The 16,994-nt window shown below is 38.8% G+C and overlaps 1 protein-coding gene across 1 annotated transcript in view; it reads right to left on the reverse strand.

Moving 5' to 3' along the window:
• PDE11A (phosphodiesterase 11A) overlaps positions 1–16,994 on the reverse strand; it is a 389,196-nt gene that overhangs the window by 229,439 nt on the left and 142,763 nt on the right. Inside the window, exons 3-4 of the mRNA XM_070580289.1 lie at positions 9,805–9,894; positions 3,821–3,961 (exon numbers count right to left, since the gene is read on the reverse strand). Coding sequence (XP_070436390.1) covers positions 3,821–3,961; positions 9,805–9,894 — 231 coding nt within the window. The remainder of the gene's footprint in view (positions 1–3,820; positions 3,962–9,804; positions 9,895–16,994) is intronic.

Raw genomic sequence — 16,994 nt, forward strand, 5'->3', positions numbered from 1 at the left:
AGCTTCTGTCAGGAAATGGGAAAACTGTATTTGCTTCTCATGCTCCTCTGGGACTTCAGAAAAACTGTCAGGCTCTCACTGCTCCATGGCTCCCCCTATATTGCCACCTCTAGTCTTCTTCCTTGTCCTGGTGTCTGGGGGAACTTTCAATCCCCTCACCCCCACTACCACTACCGCCACTGTGGGGACTTGAGTCTCGGGGCAGAGTTAGGAAAGCTGAATACCCCACATTTGCTATTCTCCTCTCTAACTCTCCCACCTTAGTCTGGGCAATCCACAAGTGGGAGAGGCTAGGACTTCATCTATTTCCTTTCCAATCTATTGGTTTGGGCATAACTTTAGGCTCTGATTCCTTCAAGTCTTTAGGAAAGCCTAGCTCTTACAAATGAAAAGTCTTGGTTTTTGAGAATAACAACCTTGCTGTACATTTTTAAAGGCCACTTTGGAGCTCACAAGCCCAGAGTTTAGCTATTTGTTTCTGTATTCTGCGTAATCCCTCCCATGAAGCAATGTACCGGGCTGACTGGAGGGTCTGTGGTTGGGGGGGCTTCCCTTAATACCTTGATATCAATCTTTTTTCATACAACTTTTGCTTTATATTCCATAGATAACTACTGGTTACAACACATCTAAAACTGGAACTAGCACACTGCATCGGAAAAAGCTCTTCACTTTTTGTCATAAATACCAGGGGCATCAAAAGTGATCAGGAATGTCTAAGAAACATCCTGCTAGTGATGTCTGCTGATAAGGAAAGGAAAGTCATAAGTTATAAGGGAAAGGTATAATTGAATTCTGGATTGGCTCAGTGATGTTGAGATCTTATACCTATTCCTCTATAATTATAAAAACACCTTTACTGTTGAAAAACTTGCAGTACAAAAGAACCTTGTCATTTCAAACCTGAAACTCTCTAGTATTCCAATACACTTTTGTTTCTGAGAAATAATTTTCTAAACTCTACAAGAGAACAGTCTTTACCAGATTCTCACATGTGTGGGGGACTTTGGACTCTATTCTGTTTAGCTGCTTATGCGGAACTAATCTCTAGTTTTTTAATACATTTTAACAGCTTCACAGGCAAAACCTCATCTATTCTTCATCTTTGTGGCCTTTCTAACAAATTTTCTGGCTACTCATACATGTTTATTTTTCCATATGAACTTTTTGAAATTAAAAATCATGTTGTCAAGTTACCCCTTTGTTTTCTCATCTTTGGATAGAAATCTATCTAGGTCTGCTTTTTGTCAGTAAAATAAAATCAAATAGTATTTATAGGTTTTGCTTGGATTCCCTCCGATAACCATTCAAACCCCTCATTAAACTGAGATGATAAAGATTTTTAATATCAGTCCACCCATTCAGCATTCCAAGATGGGGAGGTGGATGTCCCAGCCAGAGAACTTTGTCTCTGCGTGATTTTCTGCTTGTTGAAACCACTATGCCAGTGCCAGATTTTGGCATCTGGTGCCCTGTTCAGTTTGGCTTCTCCTCTTGTACATGGTGGGACTGTATCTGGTCTCCTTCCTATAATTTCTACCTGACAGCTAGGGTAGTGCACGGAACAGCGGCCCCTTTAAGCCTGAAGTTCTGAGAAACCTTTGGAGAGAAGTGTGTTATGGGAAGCACGGCATTGGTGGGCTTTCGACATGGTGATGCTGCGTATGTACACCCCCACTCCAACCCTCAACTCTCCCACCAACTCCGCAGGCAGCAGCCTTGGCAAAATACCTTCACAGCTTCTAACACATTGCAGAGGCCATTAGTCTCCTCTTTTAGTAAATGGCTCGCTTTTACCTCCAGACCTGCCCCTCTGAATTAGAGAAGAGCATTCTCACTTTGAGAGGGAGACGACGGGCAAAGAGAAGAAATTGTGGGGAGTGGTCCAGAATTTTCTGCTCTGACCCCTTCAAGACAGTCTTAGAATGTTCAGCTGTGATAGCAAAAAGGTCTTTTAGCTTTGGTGGGTAATATACCAACACCTTTGTTGCTGGTACCATCTACTCTAGATAACGGTTTTTGGCCCCCTGCAGACTTTACACCATGAAGCTATTACTGTCCCTACTATTCCGTCCAGCTCTGCCTCCACCTTCCCTATCAACGTCTGTCATCTGTACTTTTTCATTTGATTTGCAAAGAGCTAGACTCCAGTATAAAAACTAGTCCATGCTAGAAGATCAGCAAGTATGACTGCCCTAAGCTGGTTTAAATTACTTTCATGTCCACTTACAACTGAACTAGCAAACAATGAGGTTGTCCTTGTCCAGATTCCACCTGACCCCCCAGCAGCTTGCCCTCACAGGGACCTGGGAGTGGCTCAGGGAATCCTGGCAGCTGAAGCCCTAGCAGCCACCCCTTCCTGCCTTTGCTTAGTGAGAGCCCACAGTCTGACAGGCACCAATGAGCACCTCCCACCCCCTCCCACTCCTTTCAGGGGCTTTAGAGTCAGGCGGTGGAGGAGCCTAGCAAGTCACTCAACTCTGAGCCTTATTTCCTCATCTATACAATGAGGATGACAATAATACCTACTTCATAAGGATGCAGGGAGGATTAAAAGAACTCAAGTGCATCACAAAGTGTCCAGAAGCACTCCAGAAGTATGGGGGTGGGGGGGCGGAGGGGTGTTCTCCCAAGGTTGAGCTAAAGTTTACACAACAACAGTATAATTGAAAGCCTTTTCTTTATTTAAACACTTGCTGAAATAGAAAAAACCCCAAGCTCTGCAAAAATATGGAGAAATACTCAAACATTCTAAACATATACAGGTTTTTTTAAACTTAATCTTGTAAGTTTTACAATACTTATTATTAAACCTCCAAAATACACTCTAAGGTTCTTATTCTTTGAGGAAAACAAACCTAAAGGCAAAGACAATAACCTTTTCTAAGTAAAGCAAGTTAAAATATCATTCCCTGAGGTATTAAAACAGCACTTAATTGCTACACAATTCCCTGTCTTTGAAGAGAGTCCGCAGCACAGATATTAAATTGCTGCCGAGGGTTTAGACATTTAACTTTCAAGAATTAGATTGATGATGGTCATTATTTTCAATATTGTTGTGTATTTACCCAGCAGATTTCCCCCAAAGAGCCAAAGGGCTGAACAGAACCTGAAAGCCAAGTGGAGCAGGCCTGAGGCCTTGAACCAGCCTTTGGGGTGACAGGAGCCCCTGTGGTGAAGGGGCAAGGAGCCTCCTCCGCCTGACTGGAGGGCTCTGTGCAGGTGTCCACAGGTCCCAAGCAGCAGTAAAAGAACCTGGAAACTGCACTTTGGAAGCAGCAAGACAGACTTCAGCTGCAGAGCACAGCCCAGCTGAGGCTGCTCACTCCACTCAGCTCACGTACAGTCTGTCCGGGCTCCAAGAGCAAAGGGCACTGTTCTCCAGCGCTCGTTTGCTTCCTCCTCCCCGTAGGAGGGTGGGGAGTATTGTCTGGACTGCAATCCACAGCCATAGATGCTGAGGGCCTGAATATGATGGGAGACTGGCACCCGAGCTTATCTTCCAGTTAGCTCTGTGAGATTGGGTAAGCCATTTAATCCCTTACTTCCCCCGTCTATAAATACACAAGGCTGGACAGATCTCTAAGTTCCCCATGAGCATAAGAGTCTGTGCTTCCAAAGTGACAGCAAAACAAGATTGAAAAAGAAATACGTGTAAAAGAAATAAAAAACTTTAATGTCATAAAAAATCACCTCACGGTTTAAAGAGTCATGAAGAGAATGGTTCAAGTCATGATTTCACAACTTAATTACAAATAAACTAAACTTTTTTCCATTAATGCACTCTTTTACGCTATATGACAGACAAAAGATGACTTACTGGTGATTCAATGTCCTCTAGGAGTAAAACAGAGCAGCGTTCACATTTCAGCAGAGTTTGGGCCCGATGCATTATTTTCTTGACAATTTTCTCCAGGTCAGTCTGTTCTTCAAAGAGGTCGTTAACCACCTCTAGCAAAGCCTAGGAAAGATGAAACAGATGTACTTAGGTGGATATAGGACTGAATTAAAAAAAAATTTTTATCTCAAAATTGCATTTAGTCTCTGCTGTAAGAAAACATAAATATTTTTATGTGGTTAATTTTTAAAGTATTTATGATTGTTTGGACATATTTCCATCATTTTGTTTTATAACACAGTCTTGAACTGCAAAATACAACTTGAGAAGAGTGCCAGTCCATATAATCCCACATGTAGCTATATGACTACATCCTACATAGCTGATGACTACATGAGCCCATATAGTCATTAGCTATAGGCTTTTCTCCCTCCTACAGTAGTTTTTCTGCAATGCAACTAGGTATAAACCCAACATTTTTAAAATAACAAATACTTGATTTTCTCCAAAGCACATTTATTTCAGAAAATTACAAAGCAGCTCTTCCTCACCACCAGGAAAACAGAGCTTTGTGATCAAACTTGAGACATTTTCATTAATACACATCTCTCACAGAACTCCAAAAGAATTATAGTGGTGAATGCTAATTAAGTTTCAGAGCCTTCCAAAAAAATATACAAAACCACCATTAATCCCTCTACATAAGAAGTATTGCTTCATGCCAATCTGTCAGGGAAAACATTTCAACACTATTATATATCTCAGGAAAGAGAATACCATTAAAATTTCTGTTAAAATAACAGAATGAAAAGCGTACAAATTAAAGGGAAAAAACCCTTAAATTCTAACTTGAAAACTGTGTACTCATTTAAAAATGAAATTGTAATAACCTGTCACTTTATCCAGCTAAGTCAGCTTGCAATTTTTGCATTGAAATAATATTTATTTGGAATTTCTATTTTCACAGATATTTCCAGAGTTTTAAGAACAGTGGACTAAGTACATGTAGTAGATATTATGCGTTTATCAGAGAGCAATCAGAAAATTACACAGCCAGTGAACTGGCCAGAGGGTCCTTTATTCAATAGATTTAATAAGATATGCACTCTCAAGTCTCATCTCTCACAAAAGGATTTCATGGGCTTTCAAATTCACATCCACTCATGTAGATGGAGTTCATCATCATCCCAGGGATGTGACAAATTTTCAGCTTTAGTAATGAATTTGATTTGTCCTGAAACCATTTGAAACATGTCAAAATTTCTTCTTTGAATCTATTCAGGTAGAAAAGCATTTGATTGAGTTAAAAGATCCATGAAATGAATCTAGTTCACAGAGCATCTAGAAGAGGACCAAATACCCTTGGTAACGTTTTCTCTAAAGAGAGCTTGTGAATATGCCTAAGAGCCATGGGTTGCTTATGATCGCAGAGCAAAGAGAAAGACCAGGAGGTAAAAAAAAGTTTGAAGTGTGTCCTGACTGTTTGGCATTTGGATAGCATATTGTTGTAAGAGGTCAATGTGCAATAATTTCATATTCAAATATAACAATAAAAATGAGGCAATTGTCTGAGTGATTACCAACAAAATTCCCTGTTATTAAGGGAGAATACAGTATTTCCTTAATTATCCAGACAATTTCTTCAGATGGATCATATTAACTGAACAATTATTTAACTTTCCAATTTGTTGTGACTGCATGGATAGGGCCTCTGGGACCCACATACAAGAACATTTATCTCAGAGGAAAAACTAATTGTGCCTTGAGTCTTGCACTGACAAAGCACATTATAGTAATTTTATTGTTTCTAATTAAAAATTGCTGCTTTACTAACACAAGTGGTACAAGTTTCACAAATAACACAGCTGACTAGTTCCAGAATAGGAGAAAAAGAGAAGAAAATCTAGGATGATATGTAATTTAACAGACTTTGGAAGCCTGCCACTCAGTTGAACACTCCCTGCTTCCTGACTGCACTTGCATTCTCCCCAGTCCTTCTAGTGACCTTCTCTTGCTCCTGGTCTCATCCTGGGACATCTTCCCTTCTCCTATACGTTCTCCCCCAGATTAACCCACCTGGTACGCTAGTTTTAAATACTATCTATATGTTGATAATTCCCAAATATTAATCTCGAGTCCTGATATCTCTTCAAAACCTTAAACTTCCGTATCTAAATGTTAACTTGCCAGCTGTACCAGCCAAAAGTCATTTTGACTCATTTCCCACATCAATAAGCCTTGTATATTTCACCACTAATTTGGGGGGAATCTCTCGCTTCTCACTGCCCTAGCCTCAGCCATATTATTTCTTTTTCTTTTTTCCAGCTTTATTGAGATATAATTGACATATCACTTTGTGTAAGTTTAAGGTGTACAAGGTGATGATTTGATATATATATTGCAAAATGATTTCTACAGTAAGGTTAGTTAAAACATCCATCACTTTACATAATCACTTTTTTTTGTGGTGAGAATATTAAGATTTACTCTCTTAGCAACTTTCAAGTATAAAATACAGTATTGCTAAGTATAGCTGAATATTAGATCCCCAGAATTTATTCATCTTCTAACTGGAAGTTTGTATACTTTGACCAGTATCTTTCCATTTCCCCCACACCTCAGCCCCTCGCAATGACCATTCTACTCTCTGTTTCTATGAGGTCTAATTTTCATAGATCCAACATATAAGTGAAACCATACAGTATTTGTCTTTGTCTGACTTATTTCACCTAGCACAGTGCCCTCAAAGTCCATCCATGCCGTCACAAATGTCAAGATTTCCTTCTTTCTTATGGCTGAATAACGTTCTATTGTATTTTTATACCACAATTTCTTTATCCATTAATCCTTCGATGAACACTCAGATTGTTTCCATGTCTTGGCTATTGTGAATAATGCTGCAATGAAGATGGGGGTACAGATAGCTCTTTGAGATACTGATGTCATTTCCTTCAGATATATACCCAGAAGTAAGATAGCTGGATCATGTGGTAATTCTATTTTTAATTTTTTGAGGAAACTCCATACTGTTTTCCATAATGGCTGGACCAATTTATGTTCTCACCAACAGTACACAAGGGCTCCCTTTTCTCCACATCCTCACCGACACTTGTTATCTCTTCTTTTTTCTAATAGTCATTCCAACAGGTGTGAGGTGATATCTCTTTACGGTTTTGAATTGCATTTCCCTGATGATTAGTGATGTTAAGCATCTTTTAATGTACGTGTTGGCCATTTGTATATCGTTTTTGGAAAAATGTCTATTCAGATCCTCTGCCCATTTTTTAACTGGATTATTTGTGTTTTTTGCTATTGAACTGTATGTTTCTTATATATTTTGGATATTAACCCATTATCTGATATATATGATTTGCAAATATTTTCTCCCATTCCATAGGTTGCTTCTTCATTTTGTTGATTGTTTTTTTTTGCTGTGCAGAAGATTTTTAGTTTGATGTAGTCCTATTTGCTTATTTTTGCTTTGGCTGCTTGTGCTTTTGCAGCAAATCCAAAAAATCTTTGGAGCTTTCCCCCTATGTGTTCTTCTAGGATTTTTATAATTTCAGGTCTTACATTTAAGTCTTTAATCCATTTCAAGCTAATTTTTGTGAGTGGCATAAGACAGGGGTCCAATTTCATTCTTTTGCACGTGAACATACAGTTTTCCCAACACCATTTACTGAAAAAACTATCTTTTCTCCACTGAGTACTCTTGGCTCCCTTGTCAAATATATGTTGACTGCTTATGCCTGGGTTTATTTCTGAGCTCTTGATTCTATTCCACTGATCTATGTGTCTATTTTTAATGCCAGTACCATATGGTTTAGCCAGCCGTGGGAGTCTAGTGGTTAAGATTCAACGCTCTCACTGCTGTGGCCAGGATTCATTTCCCAGTCAGGGAACCACAGTGCCCATCTGTCAGTTGTCATCCTGTGGCAGCTGTGTTGCTGTGATGCTGAAAACTATGTCACCAGTATTTCAGATACCAGCAGGGTCACCCATAGTGGATAGGTTTCAGCAGAGTCTTCCAGACTAAGACAGACTAGGAAGGACATGGCCACCCACTTCTGAAAAAATTGGCCATGGAAACCCTATCAACAGCAGCAGAGCATTGTCTGATATAACACCAGAAGGTGAGAGGATGGTGCAAAATGACGGCAGGGTTCCACTCTGCTGTACACAGCATTGCTAGGAGTTGGAATTGATTTGATGGCACTGACAACAACAAACCATACTGTTTTGATTACTATAGCGTCGTAGTATAGTTTAGGAAGTGTGACGCCTCCAGCTTTGTTCTTTCTCAGAATTGCTTTGGCTATTCAAGGTCTTTCCTCTCTTCTCTCTAGACACACAGAGCAAGCTTTCTCCTGCCCCAGGGCCTTTGCACTTGATATTTCCACTGCCTGGAATGCTCTTCTCAGATCTTTGTGTGGTTTTGCTCCTTTATTTCATTCAGGATTCTGCTCAAATATCATCTCCTTTCAGAGACCTTCTTGATCACCATCTGAAATAAACATCCTCCCAAACTATCCTTCAGTGACCTCTCTCTATCCCTTTATCTCGCTTTACTTTTCTTTGTAGCATTTATCACTACCTGACGCTATATTATTTTTTATTTGTTTGCCTCTCTATTACCTATTGTTCCCACTAGAACAGTAAGTTCTATGAGGTCAGGGACTTTGGACAAATAGAGTACCTGAATAGGTACTCTGAAGAGGACACACAATAAATATTTGTTGAATGAGTGAATGAATTGTGCCATATATGACGATGCAAAGATTAATAATACATGAAGCATCCCTTAAGGAGTTCAAATTGTAGTTGGAGAGAGGGCCCATCAACAAATATACAGTGAGATAAGTATCCACAATAGAACAATGGCAGTGTATACAAGGCAAAAGAGTAAGCAAAGAAGGAAAGAGTAACTGGAAGACTGAGCTTGGTCCTGCAGGATATGCAAGGCAAATGGCAGTGGGAGGAAAAAGGTGGAAAGCAGAGGGAGAAATGTGGCTAAAGATATGAGAAAGTGAAACAGATCGGTTTCTGGAAACTGAGGACTATGTTGCTGGAGTGCCAAATGAAAGGAGGAGAATGGTAAGACATGTGGCTCAAGATGGAAACAGGATCCCAGTCACAGAAAAGGTATGGTATGTTATGCTAAAGAAGATGGCTGTGGTAGTCAATTGTGTTTATCTGTTTACTGTGAAACATTCATAAATCATAATGTTAGCAAAGAAAATTTTTAATCAATTTGATTACCAGATTAACTAAGGGTTTCCAATCTTTTTGAACACCATCTTGTTAAATATATTTCTAAATTGTGACAGCAATTTCCTATATTTAAAAGCATAGCAAGCCTAATACAATTTAATCTCTATATAATAGTTTAGCATTTTTTTGAGCATTGGTCTTTTTTTTTCTATTTAGCTCTATAACTGGTAAAGTCATATGCGATCAATCCCCCATGCATGTTTCTTTATAATCCTATAAAATAGTCTTTCCGTTATTGTCCAGTTATCTTGTGATATTCTTCCAGAAAACCTTTCAATTCAAAAACAAAATTGGTGCAGTGCAGTGAAATCAGTCATAACTTACCTTGCTTCCTAAAGGAACTAAATTGTAAAAATATCATTAAATTGTGTCATTGTTTCAAAGCTATAAGTAAGCAACAAGATATCTGCTGCCTTACAGTATAGATGTGAAATTAATTTCCTTTTAAAAGAAGCTGGTACTACTATTTCCCCCCAAACAACAGAGAATTTGTATCCACTTCCACTTGGGCTTATTGCTTAGAGGGGAACTTCAACCATTTGAATTGATGTCTAAACCGTGGAAGGATTAGACAAGGAAAAAAGATTCCTGGCCTATTCAAAGATCATCTTCTCTTTTTAAAAGACACAATGACTCACAGACACTTGAAAGACAGAGAGCTTTGAGAGTTTTCAGCAATGTTTCTTTCTACTCACCCTGCTTCTTTCATATTCTTTCCTTGAGGCAGCAAATAGCTGAGCATTAGATATAGCGATTCCACAAAATGGAAGATACATCTGCATAACCTGGGGGCAAAGAGAGGGTTAAGAACATTAAAACATCACTGAACCAAATTCCACATTTCCTGCATGTGCCTGATTGTAATATTTTCCCTTCAACCATAAAGACTGAGTATGGAGTTGTTGATACTAGTATCTTAACTTCAGAAGGGATATTTTTCAGAGTTAACTATAGGACAGCCTCAGTCAAGCTTTGAGTAGGGATGGTCACATCCATGAAGACAAGAAGGGAAGCAACAGACTATGATGGCTATGATACAGTAATTGTGTCTAAAACATCTTTGTATTTCTTCTTTGATCAATAAAAAATGAATAAATGAATACTACTGATATATCTAGAATTTAAGGTAAATGCCCACACTCACATTTGGAGGTAGGCAGGGTATAAGTCAATTTCTTTGTACATATGTGTCTATAGCAGGGATCTCAGTTTGACCCTAGAACTCTGTCAGCTGCAGATTATGTCCGTTAGGATGGGCCCAGTGGGAACTTAGGGGCCAAAGGGCCTAGTAGCCTCATGCAAAAGAGCTCAAATTGTGTCCACTGCTCTGCTGACATAACTGGCCATGAATGCAAATTGGTGGGATGGTCCTACAGAAGGGTGTTTGAGGAAAGGCTGGGGATCTTTTAAGAGAGCGCTCCTCCTACGGGAAGAAACAGCTAGGCGTGATGGGCCTGATCTTAACAAAGACTTTCTCATCACAGGGGGCCAGGTCTAGGAATTTTCAGTACTGCCCGGCACTCTCACTCAAATTCATTTCCAGAATCTCTGATTCCAGAAGAAAGAATGCCCCGAGTGAAAAATCGAAAGAATTATTCCCCTAAATTCTTCACAACAAAGGACATTGTGACAAGTGACATTGCTTTGGGACTCCTCTAAAGCAGAGGGGAAAGCATGTTTTATATCACTCTCTTTCTCTCTCTCTGTGTCTCTCTCTCTCTCTCTCTCTCTCACACACACCCCCCCCCCCCCCCCACACACACACACTATGGTGCCCTGTGAAGAGGTACAGAGCAGCAGCAAAGCAGAGCAATTCCTGCCATGCCCAGAAGAGGGCAGGCCTGCTCAGGAGCACCTGTGAGACACTCCTGGGACACCCAGAACAGAATTACCTGGAGTGGGAGGTGATTTTGCAGAGGCTTGAGGCGGACAAAAGATAAAAGGCAATTCACATGCCCTATCATTTCTTTCCTATTAAAATCTCGCTTTGGCTACCTGGGCATACTCAACTCTGACCTCGGGTCCCTGAAAGTGTTTCAGAATGCTGTAGAAGCTAACGCTGGGACCCCAGTCTCAAGAAGAGAGAGAAACAGCAGGATTGGTATTAAGTAGAGGTACAAAATCAGTGAGTTGATTTTTACAGATCTTTTCAGGATAAACTCCTCCACTGAATTTGATTCCAAGTAAACTAATATTTAATGAGGACCTGCTATGTGCCAGATACTCTCACTTCATTTCTTCATTTGAATCGCACATCAACTCCTCATGGAGGAACCTCATGTACATTTTAGAGATCAGGATACTCAGTAACTTGCCCAAACTAACACAGGAACTCAGGTCATCTAATTCTACTACTGATGATAATTCCTTACAACATGCTGCCTTCCAGAACTGGATGTTATTTCTGTCACCTCTCTTTCTCCTTCCTTACTACTCCCCCTCATGCCTTAGGAAGTTTGTCAATAAGTCAGTATAAAGCTGTTGACATAAAGTTGCCAGATATTCTGCCAGAATTTCCCTGCCTCTAGCCAGAATGGGACCATTTTCAACATCACCTACACATACAGAAAGCACTTTCCTTACAGTTTTTTGTTTTTTTTCTCTGCCGTGGGGACAGTGACTATGGTGGAGGTGAAAGAGAAGAGGAGATACGGGTTATTTAATTTAACTCACCGCCCCTTCCTTCCTTCCTTCCTTCCTCCCTCCCTCCCTCTTTCTCTCACTCCCTCTACCCCTTGCTTCCTGTATTTATTTGCCTTCAGGGGCCAAATTTAAGATGTATTATAGGTCAAGCAAGTAGGAAGAAGAGAAGGACAAAATGAACATATGAAATGTTCCCTAATATATCATAGGCTTGCTTCAATTCATTTGTAATACCAATATTTATTGAGCTGCAAGCATTGTGTATAATTAAAAAGAATCTGAATTTTAAATCAGATGACCATTGGCCTTTATATGGCTGTTCTGTGTGAAAGTGACTATGTCACTTAACCTCTCTGAACCTATCTCCTTATCTGAAAATGCCTGGTTTTGCATGGTAATCCTTCTGGTCCTTTTTAGTTCTGATATTTGGTGATTCAAATAATTAGACACATCAGTGAGCTACAATATTCTATTTTCCAGGGAAAACAAAGAATTCAATAAACATGCTCACGTCTTACTCAAGAAATGATCGTTTGTAATAGTAATTGATATTGACAAAGCCCTTGGATATGACGTTAAGCATTTTATATGTACTATATTGTTTGATCCTCACAACTACATATGTTATGCTATTAATTCTATTTTACAGATGAGAAAACTGAGGCTTTATGAACTTATCCAAAGTTATTGGGAGATAATTCACCACGTGGGTCTCTCACATTTCTGGACATCTTACAAACAAAGGCACTGGCTCTGTCTTACAAGGGTGTTTGTATAGTGAACAGCCTTGGAAAACAGATAGTGTCTCTTCTTCAAGAGCAAAGAGCAGAATTGTTTACTATGCACTATTATGAAGACAACATCTCCCTCTGGGGCAGAGGTTAGGCAGGCTTACTGTCCATCATAAAAGATTTGGGTTCCCCACATTTAAGGTTTCTCTCCTGTAACATATGCCCTGTATAATCTATGTGATACTGTTACTAAAGATCTTTATCTCAAGTCAGAAGTACCTGTCACATATCATTAAGACTATTGCGGTTTTTGTTTCATTCATCCTGTAGGTGTATATATATATATATATGTGAACTCCACAACATAGATACTTAGTATTCCTAATTGTAAGGTAAGAGCCCCAGGAAGAATTACTAGAATCCATGTTAAATTTCTTTACTCCCTTTTTTACTGAGCCAGTTGCTACTGATTTTATTTTCTCATTCCATTGATTCTCCCCTCTGCTACATTACATTTCCCTTATTTTAGTGATTAAACTAGAAATGTTATGTACATACTTAATAAAATCTGAATTTAACATCTGTAGCCTCCTGCCAAATAAGATAAGAACCTTGTAACACCTTAACTCTCAACACTACTTTCCTGGTATAAGTGTTACTTTTGTTCTAGTCTATCCTGTTTTGTACTGCAAATTGGACATTATTATTATTATTAGCCAATGCTTATTTAGGTTTACTCACATGTTTACCAATTTTACCCTCTTCATTCCTTCTAGCATATCCTTCCTTTCTTCTGGGATAATTTTCTTTCCTTTTGAAGACAATGCTTTAGAATATCCTTTAGCATTGGTGATAAATTCTTTGTGTTTTATATAAAAAGGTCTTTATTTTATGATCCACATTAAAAGGTAATTTAGTTGGGTATACAATTCCAGGTTGACAGCTATTTTTTCTCCGTACTTAGGAGATATTATTCTGCTATCATGTGCAGTTGATGCTACTAAAAAATTGCTGTTGATCTAATTCTTTGTAGATTATCCACCTTTGCCTCTGGTTTCTTTTAGGACCTCTTTCCATCTTTAGCTGCCAATCTGTACTTTTCCAGCCTCAATCAAAGGCTTAACTGAATCATATAGAACTCTAATATATATCTATAGCTATGTATATATATACATAGCAAAGATTACTGTGATCGACACAGTATTAAACCTTAATGACACACTGCAAACTGAGAGGGGGTCTTTATTTACAAAAGGAATGATCTACCCTGTGTCATTCATCGCCACCACAATTCAACACTCTGGGGCCAGACTCAACTCCATATTACAACATGACCCACAGTTTCTAAATAAATATGCAGGAGAAGCAGGCAAATATATTTTGAAAGGAAAAAGTAAGCAGAAGCTGAAGCAGTAAGGAGATAGAAGAAAATGAAAAACAAAATATTTTTATGTCTTTATTTCAGTCCCAGTGCAACAGATGTCTTTAAAAAAAAAAAAAAAGATATACCACTCTATTCGGCTCTTTCTGAAGTCTCCGTCTTCCAAGAAAAAAAGACTCATTTGGCCTTCACCATGTAGTTTCTGAATACCAAAAGGTCTAAAAAGCCTTAATGACTAAGAAGCTAATGAGTCTGCACACCCTTGTGCAGCACTTTTCAGCTTGAAAGCACTTTATGAACATTGGCTAATTAATCTTTACAACATCCCACTCAGAAAGGGAGTTAAACTGAAACCCATTAAACAGTGTGAAAAAGTCACTTTAGCCCTGGAAACTCATGAAAAGTATCATTAATAAGCATAAAATGTGAGTACTGGGACCTTCTATCAATGTCCTAAAGAAAGACAGTAGGTACTGAGCCTCTTCAAACTTACAAACCACAGGGAAAGGCTATTAAAGTCCCGTGATCTGGTCTGGTCCAAGCGTACATCATTAAAGAACACTGGAGGTCTACACTGGAGGGAGCCTGTCAGTGAGGGGCCTGCAGCCTTTCCCTTTATGAACCCCACTTCTGAAGGCAAAACAGCGTGAAAAGCCACCACACTGTGAGCCAAATTAATGGGTGAGAGAATGTTTTCCCACCATCATGCAACATCTCCCTCTGGGCAGATCCTGAGATTTGTGCTCTCAAGCCCCTTCTGTCCTCAGGCGTTAACTATAAGGCAAAGCTTCATGGATTCGGGCCCCACTGATCTGAAACTGGGAATGTTTGAAGATAGCTGTAATTCAACCACTAAATAAACTCTTCAAGTAGAGTTATTTGGCAAATAAGTTATCAAAATATGGAAGCAGTCACGTACTTTTCACATAATGAAACATTTTCTACATCATTTAGAAACAATATCAAAAATAGTAAAAAACGAGTTTGAAGTTGACTCCCGAGGAAATTTCTGCTTCCAGAGGTACAGTTTGGTTCGCTGCAATTTTGTTTCTATGCAAATTCAGTAAAGACAATAGGTCAAATTTTTATTTCAAGAATCAGAATCATAAATGAACCTTGTCAGCTCACACCAAAGTATATACACTCTTGGCTAAAGCATGCCTTTTTCTATCAGTGCTGTGCCCTCTTTGAAGAAAACAGTCTCCAATAAAATACACAGAGACAGAGAGCAACAACTTTGTTTTAAAAATAAACATTGGCATGGAGTAGCTGATCCAGTTACATACTTTTTGAAATTGTCCACTTTAAGAACTAACACTCTAAAGAGATTGGGGAGTAGGGATTTCATTCACAAAAAATGAGAGAGAGCAAGAAGGCAAATAAAGGAGAAGCTCACTTTTCTTCCACTTTCCCTTAGGACACAGGGATATAGGTGCTTCTGCTTCTGCCCCTGGATAACAAAGCTAAGACCCCAGAGGAATTGGAATGAGTACCTTTCCACTATTCTCACCTCTCTCTTTGAAGCTAGTATTGGCTAAAATATCCCCAAGAGGCCAAGTGTATCTGAGGGTAGACAGGCTGAGTCCAGCTCCTGGCCAGCAGCCTTGCAGCATCAGTTCCTACTTTCCTTGACTTTTTAGAGACCCTGGTCCACTGAGCACCTGAATCATGCAGGTACCAGTCATATCGTCCAACAACCTTATTTCCATTTGGCCCCATTCTCCACCCCTGAGACTTAAGAAAAATGACCCTCTCACATCCAGAAGCAGTTCTAAATTCCCTCCCTCTTATTCACAGAGACTCCACGAAAGGGAAAACTCTGAAAGAACCCATTTCAGGAGCCATGTCTTCTTTAAGATAATTCGTATTGCTTTTTTCAAATCACAAGATTTGAAGAGGAAAAAAGTACTCATATTTCTACCACTCAGAGGTAACCACTATTAACATTTTAAAGTCTATCATTCAAGTTTTCTTCTTTCTTACTCCCTTCACATAAACTCAAATGGGCTAATTCTATACATAATATTTTATTTGCTTTTTCATTTTTTATAACCAGCTATCACGTATTATGACCAGTTTATATGGATGCAAAATATTCCATTGTATAGTCCAGAAAAAGAAAATTTATAGAGAAAGAAGGTAGATTAGCGGTTGCCTGGGCTAGTGATGGTAACTAGATTAACTGTAAATGGGATATGGGATCTTACTGGGATATGTTCTAAAACTGAGCTATGATGGTTGCACTATTCAGAAAGTTACTAAAAATCATTGAAGTTTTCTTTAAAAAGGTGCATTTTATGATACATAACATACACCTCAATATAGCTGTTAAAAATTTTCAGAGGGGCTGGCCCAGTGGCATAGTGATTAAGTTCATGTGCTCTGTTTCTTGGCCTGGGGTTCGTGGGTTCAGATCCCAGGTGTGGACTACACATGACTCAACAAGCCATGCTGTGGCAGCGTCCCACACAAAAAATAGAGGAAGATTGGCACAGATGTTAGCTCAGGGCCAATCTTCCTCACCAAAAAAAAAAAAAAAAAAATGAAGAAGAAGAAGAAGAAGAGGAAGAAGAAAAGAAAAAATTATCATAAAAATCTCACTCATTACATGGATTAACATCATTTACTTAGTCAATCATCCACTACTGGACATTTAGGTTGTTTGTAACTTTAACAATCCTGGGGTTAAACATTCTTGCAATTAAATCTTTGCATATCCCACAATTATTTTCTTAGAATAAAGCCCTAAGACTTTAACTTCTTTATTTAATATAACACACATTTACACTGCACTTCATCTGTACCAGGCAATATTCTAAATGCTTTATTAATATTAATTCATTGACGTGTGCATACGCTTTTTAATCACTCCTAACAATATGCAAATTTTTACTTTTTGTTAAAAAAAAATCAAACAGTATAGGAGTACACACAGTAAAATAACTACAGATCCCCCTTCACTTCCTGTCCTGCTACTCACTCCCCTCCCAAGGAACAACCCCCATCAGCATTTACAGGGTATTCTTCTGGACCTTTTTTAATTAACTGCATTCATACAATATCTAGTTTTAGGGGTATTTATAAACATAAGCAGGATCACACTATTACATTCTACGACTTCTTTTATGCT

This window comes from Equus przewalskii, chromosome 17 (genome assembly GCF_037783145.1).
Source record: "Equus przewalskii isolate Varuska chromosome 17, EquPr2, whole genome shotgun sequence".
Lineage (NCBI taxonomy): Eukaryota > Metazoa > Chordata > Mammalia > Perissodactyla > Equidae > Equus > Equus przewalskii.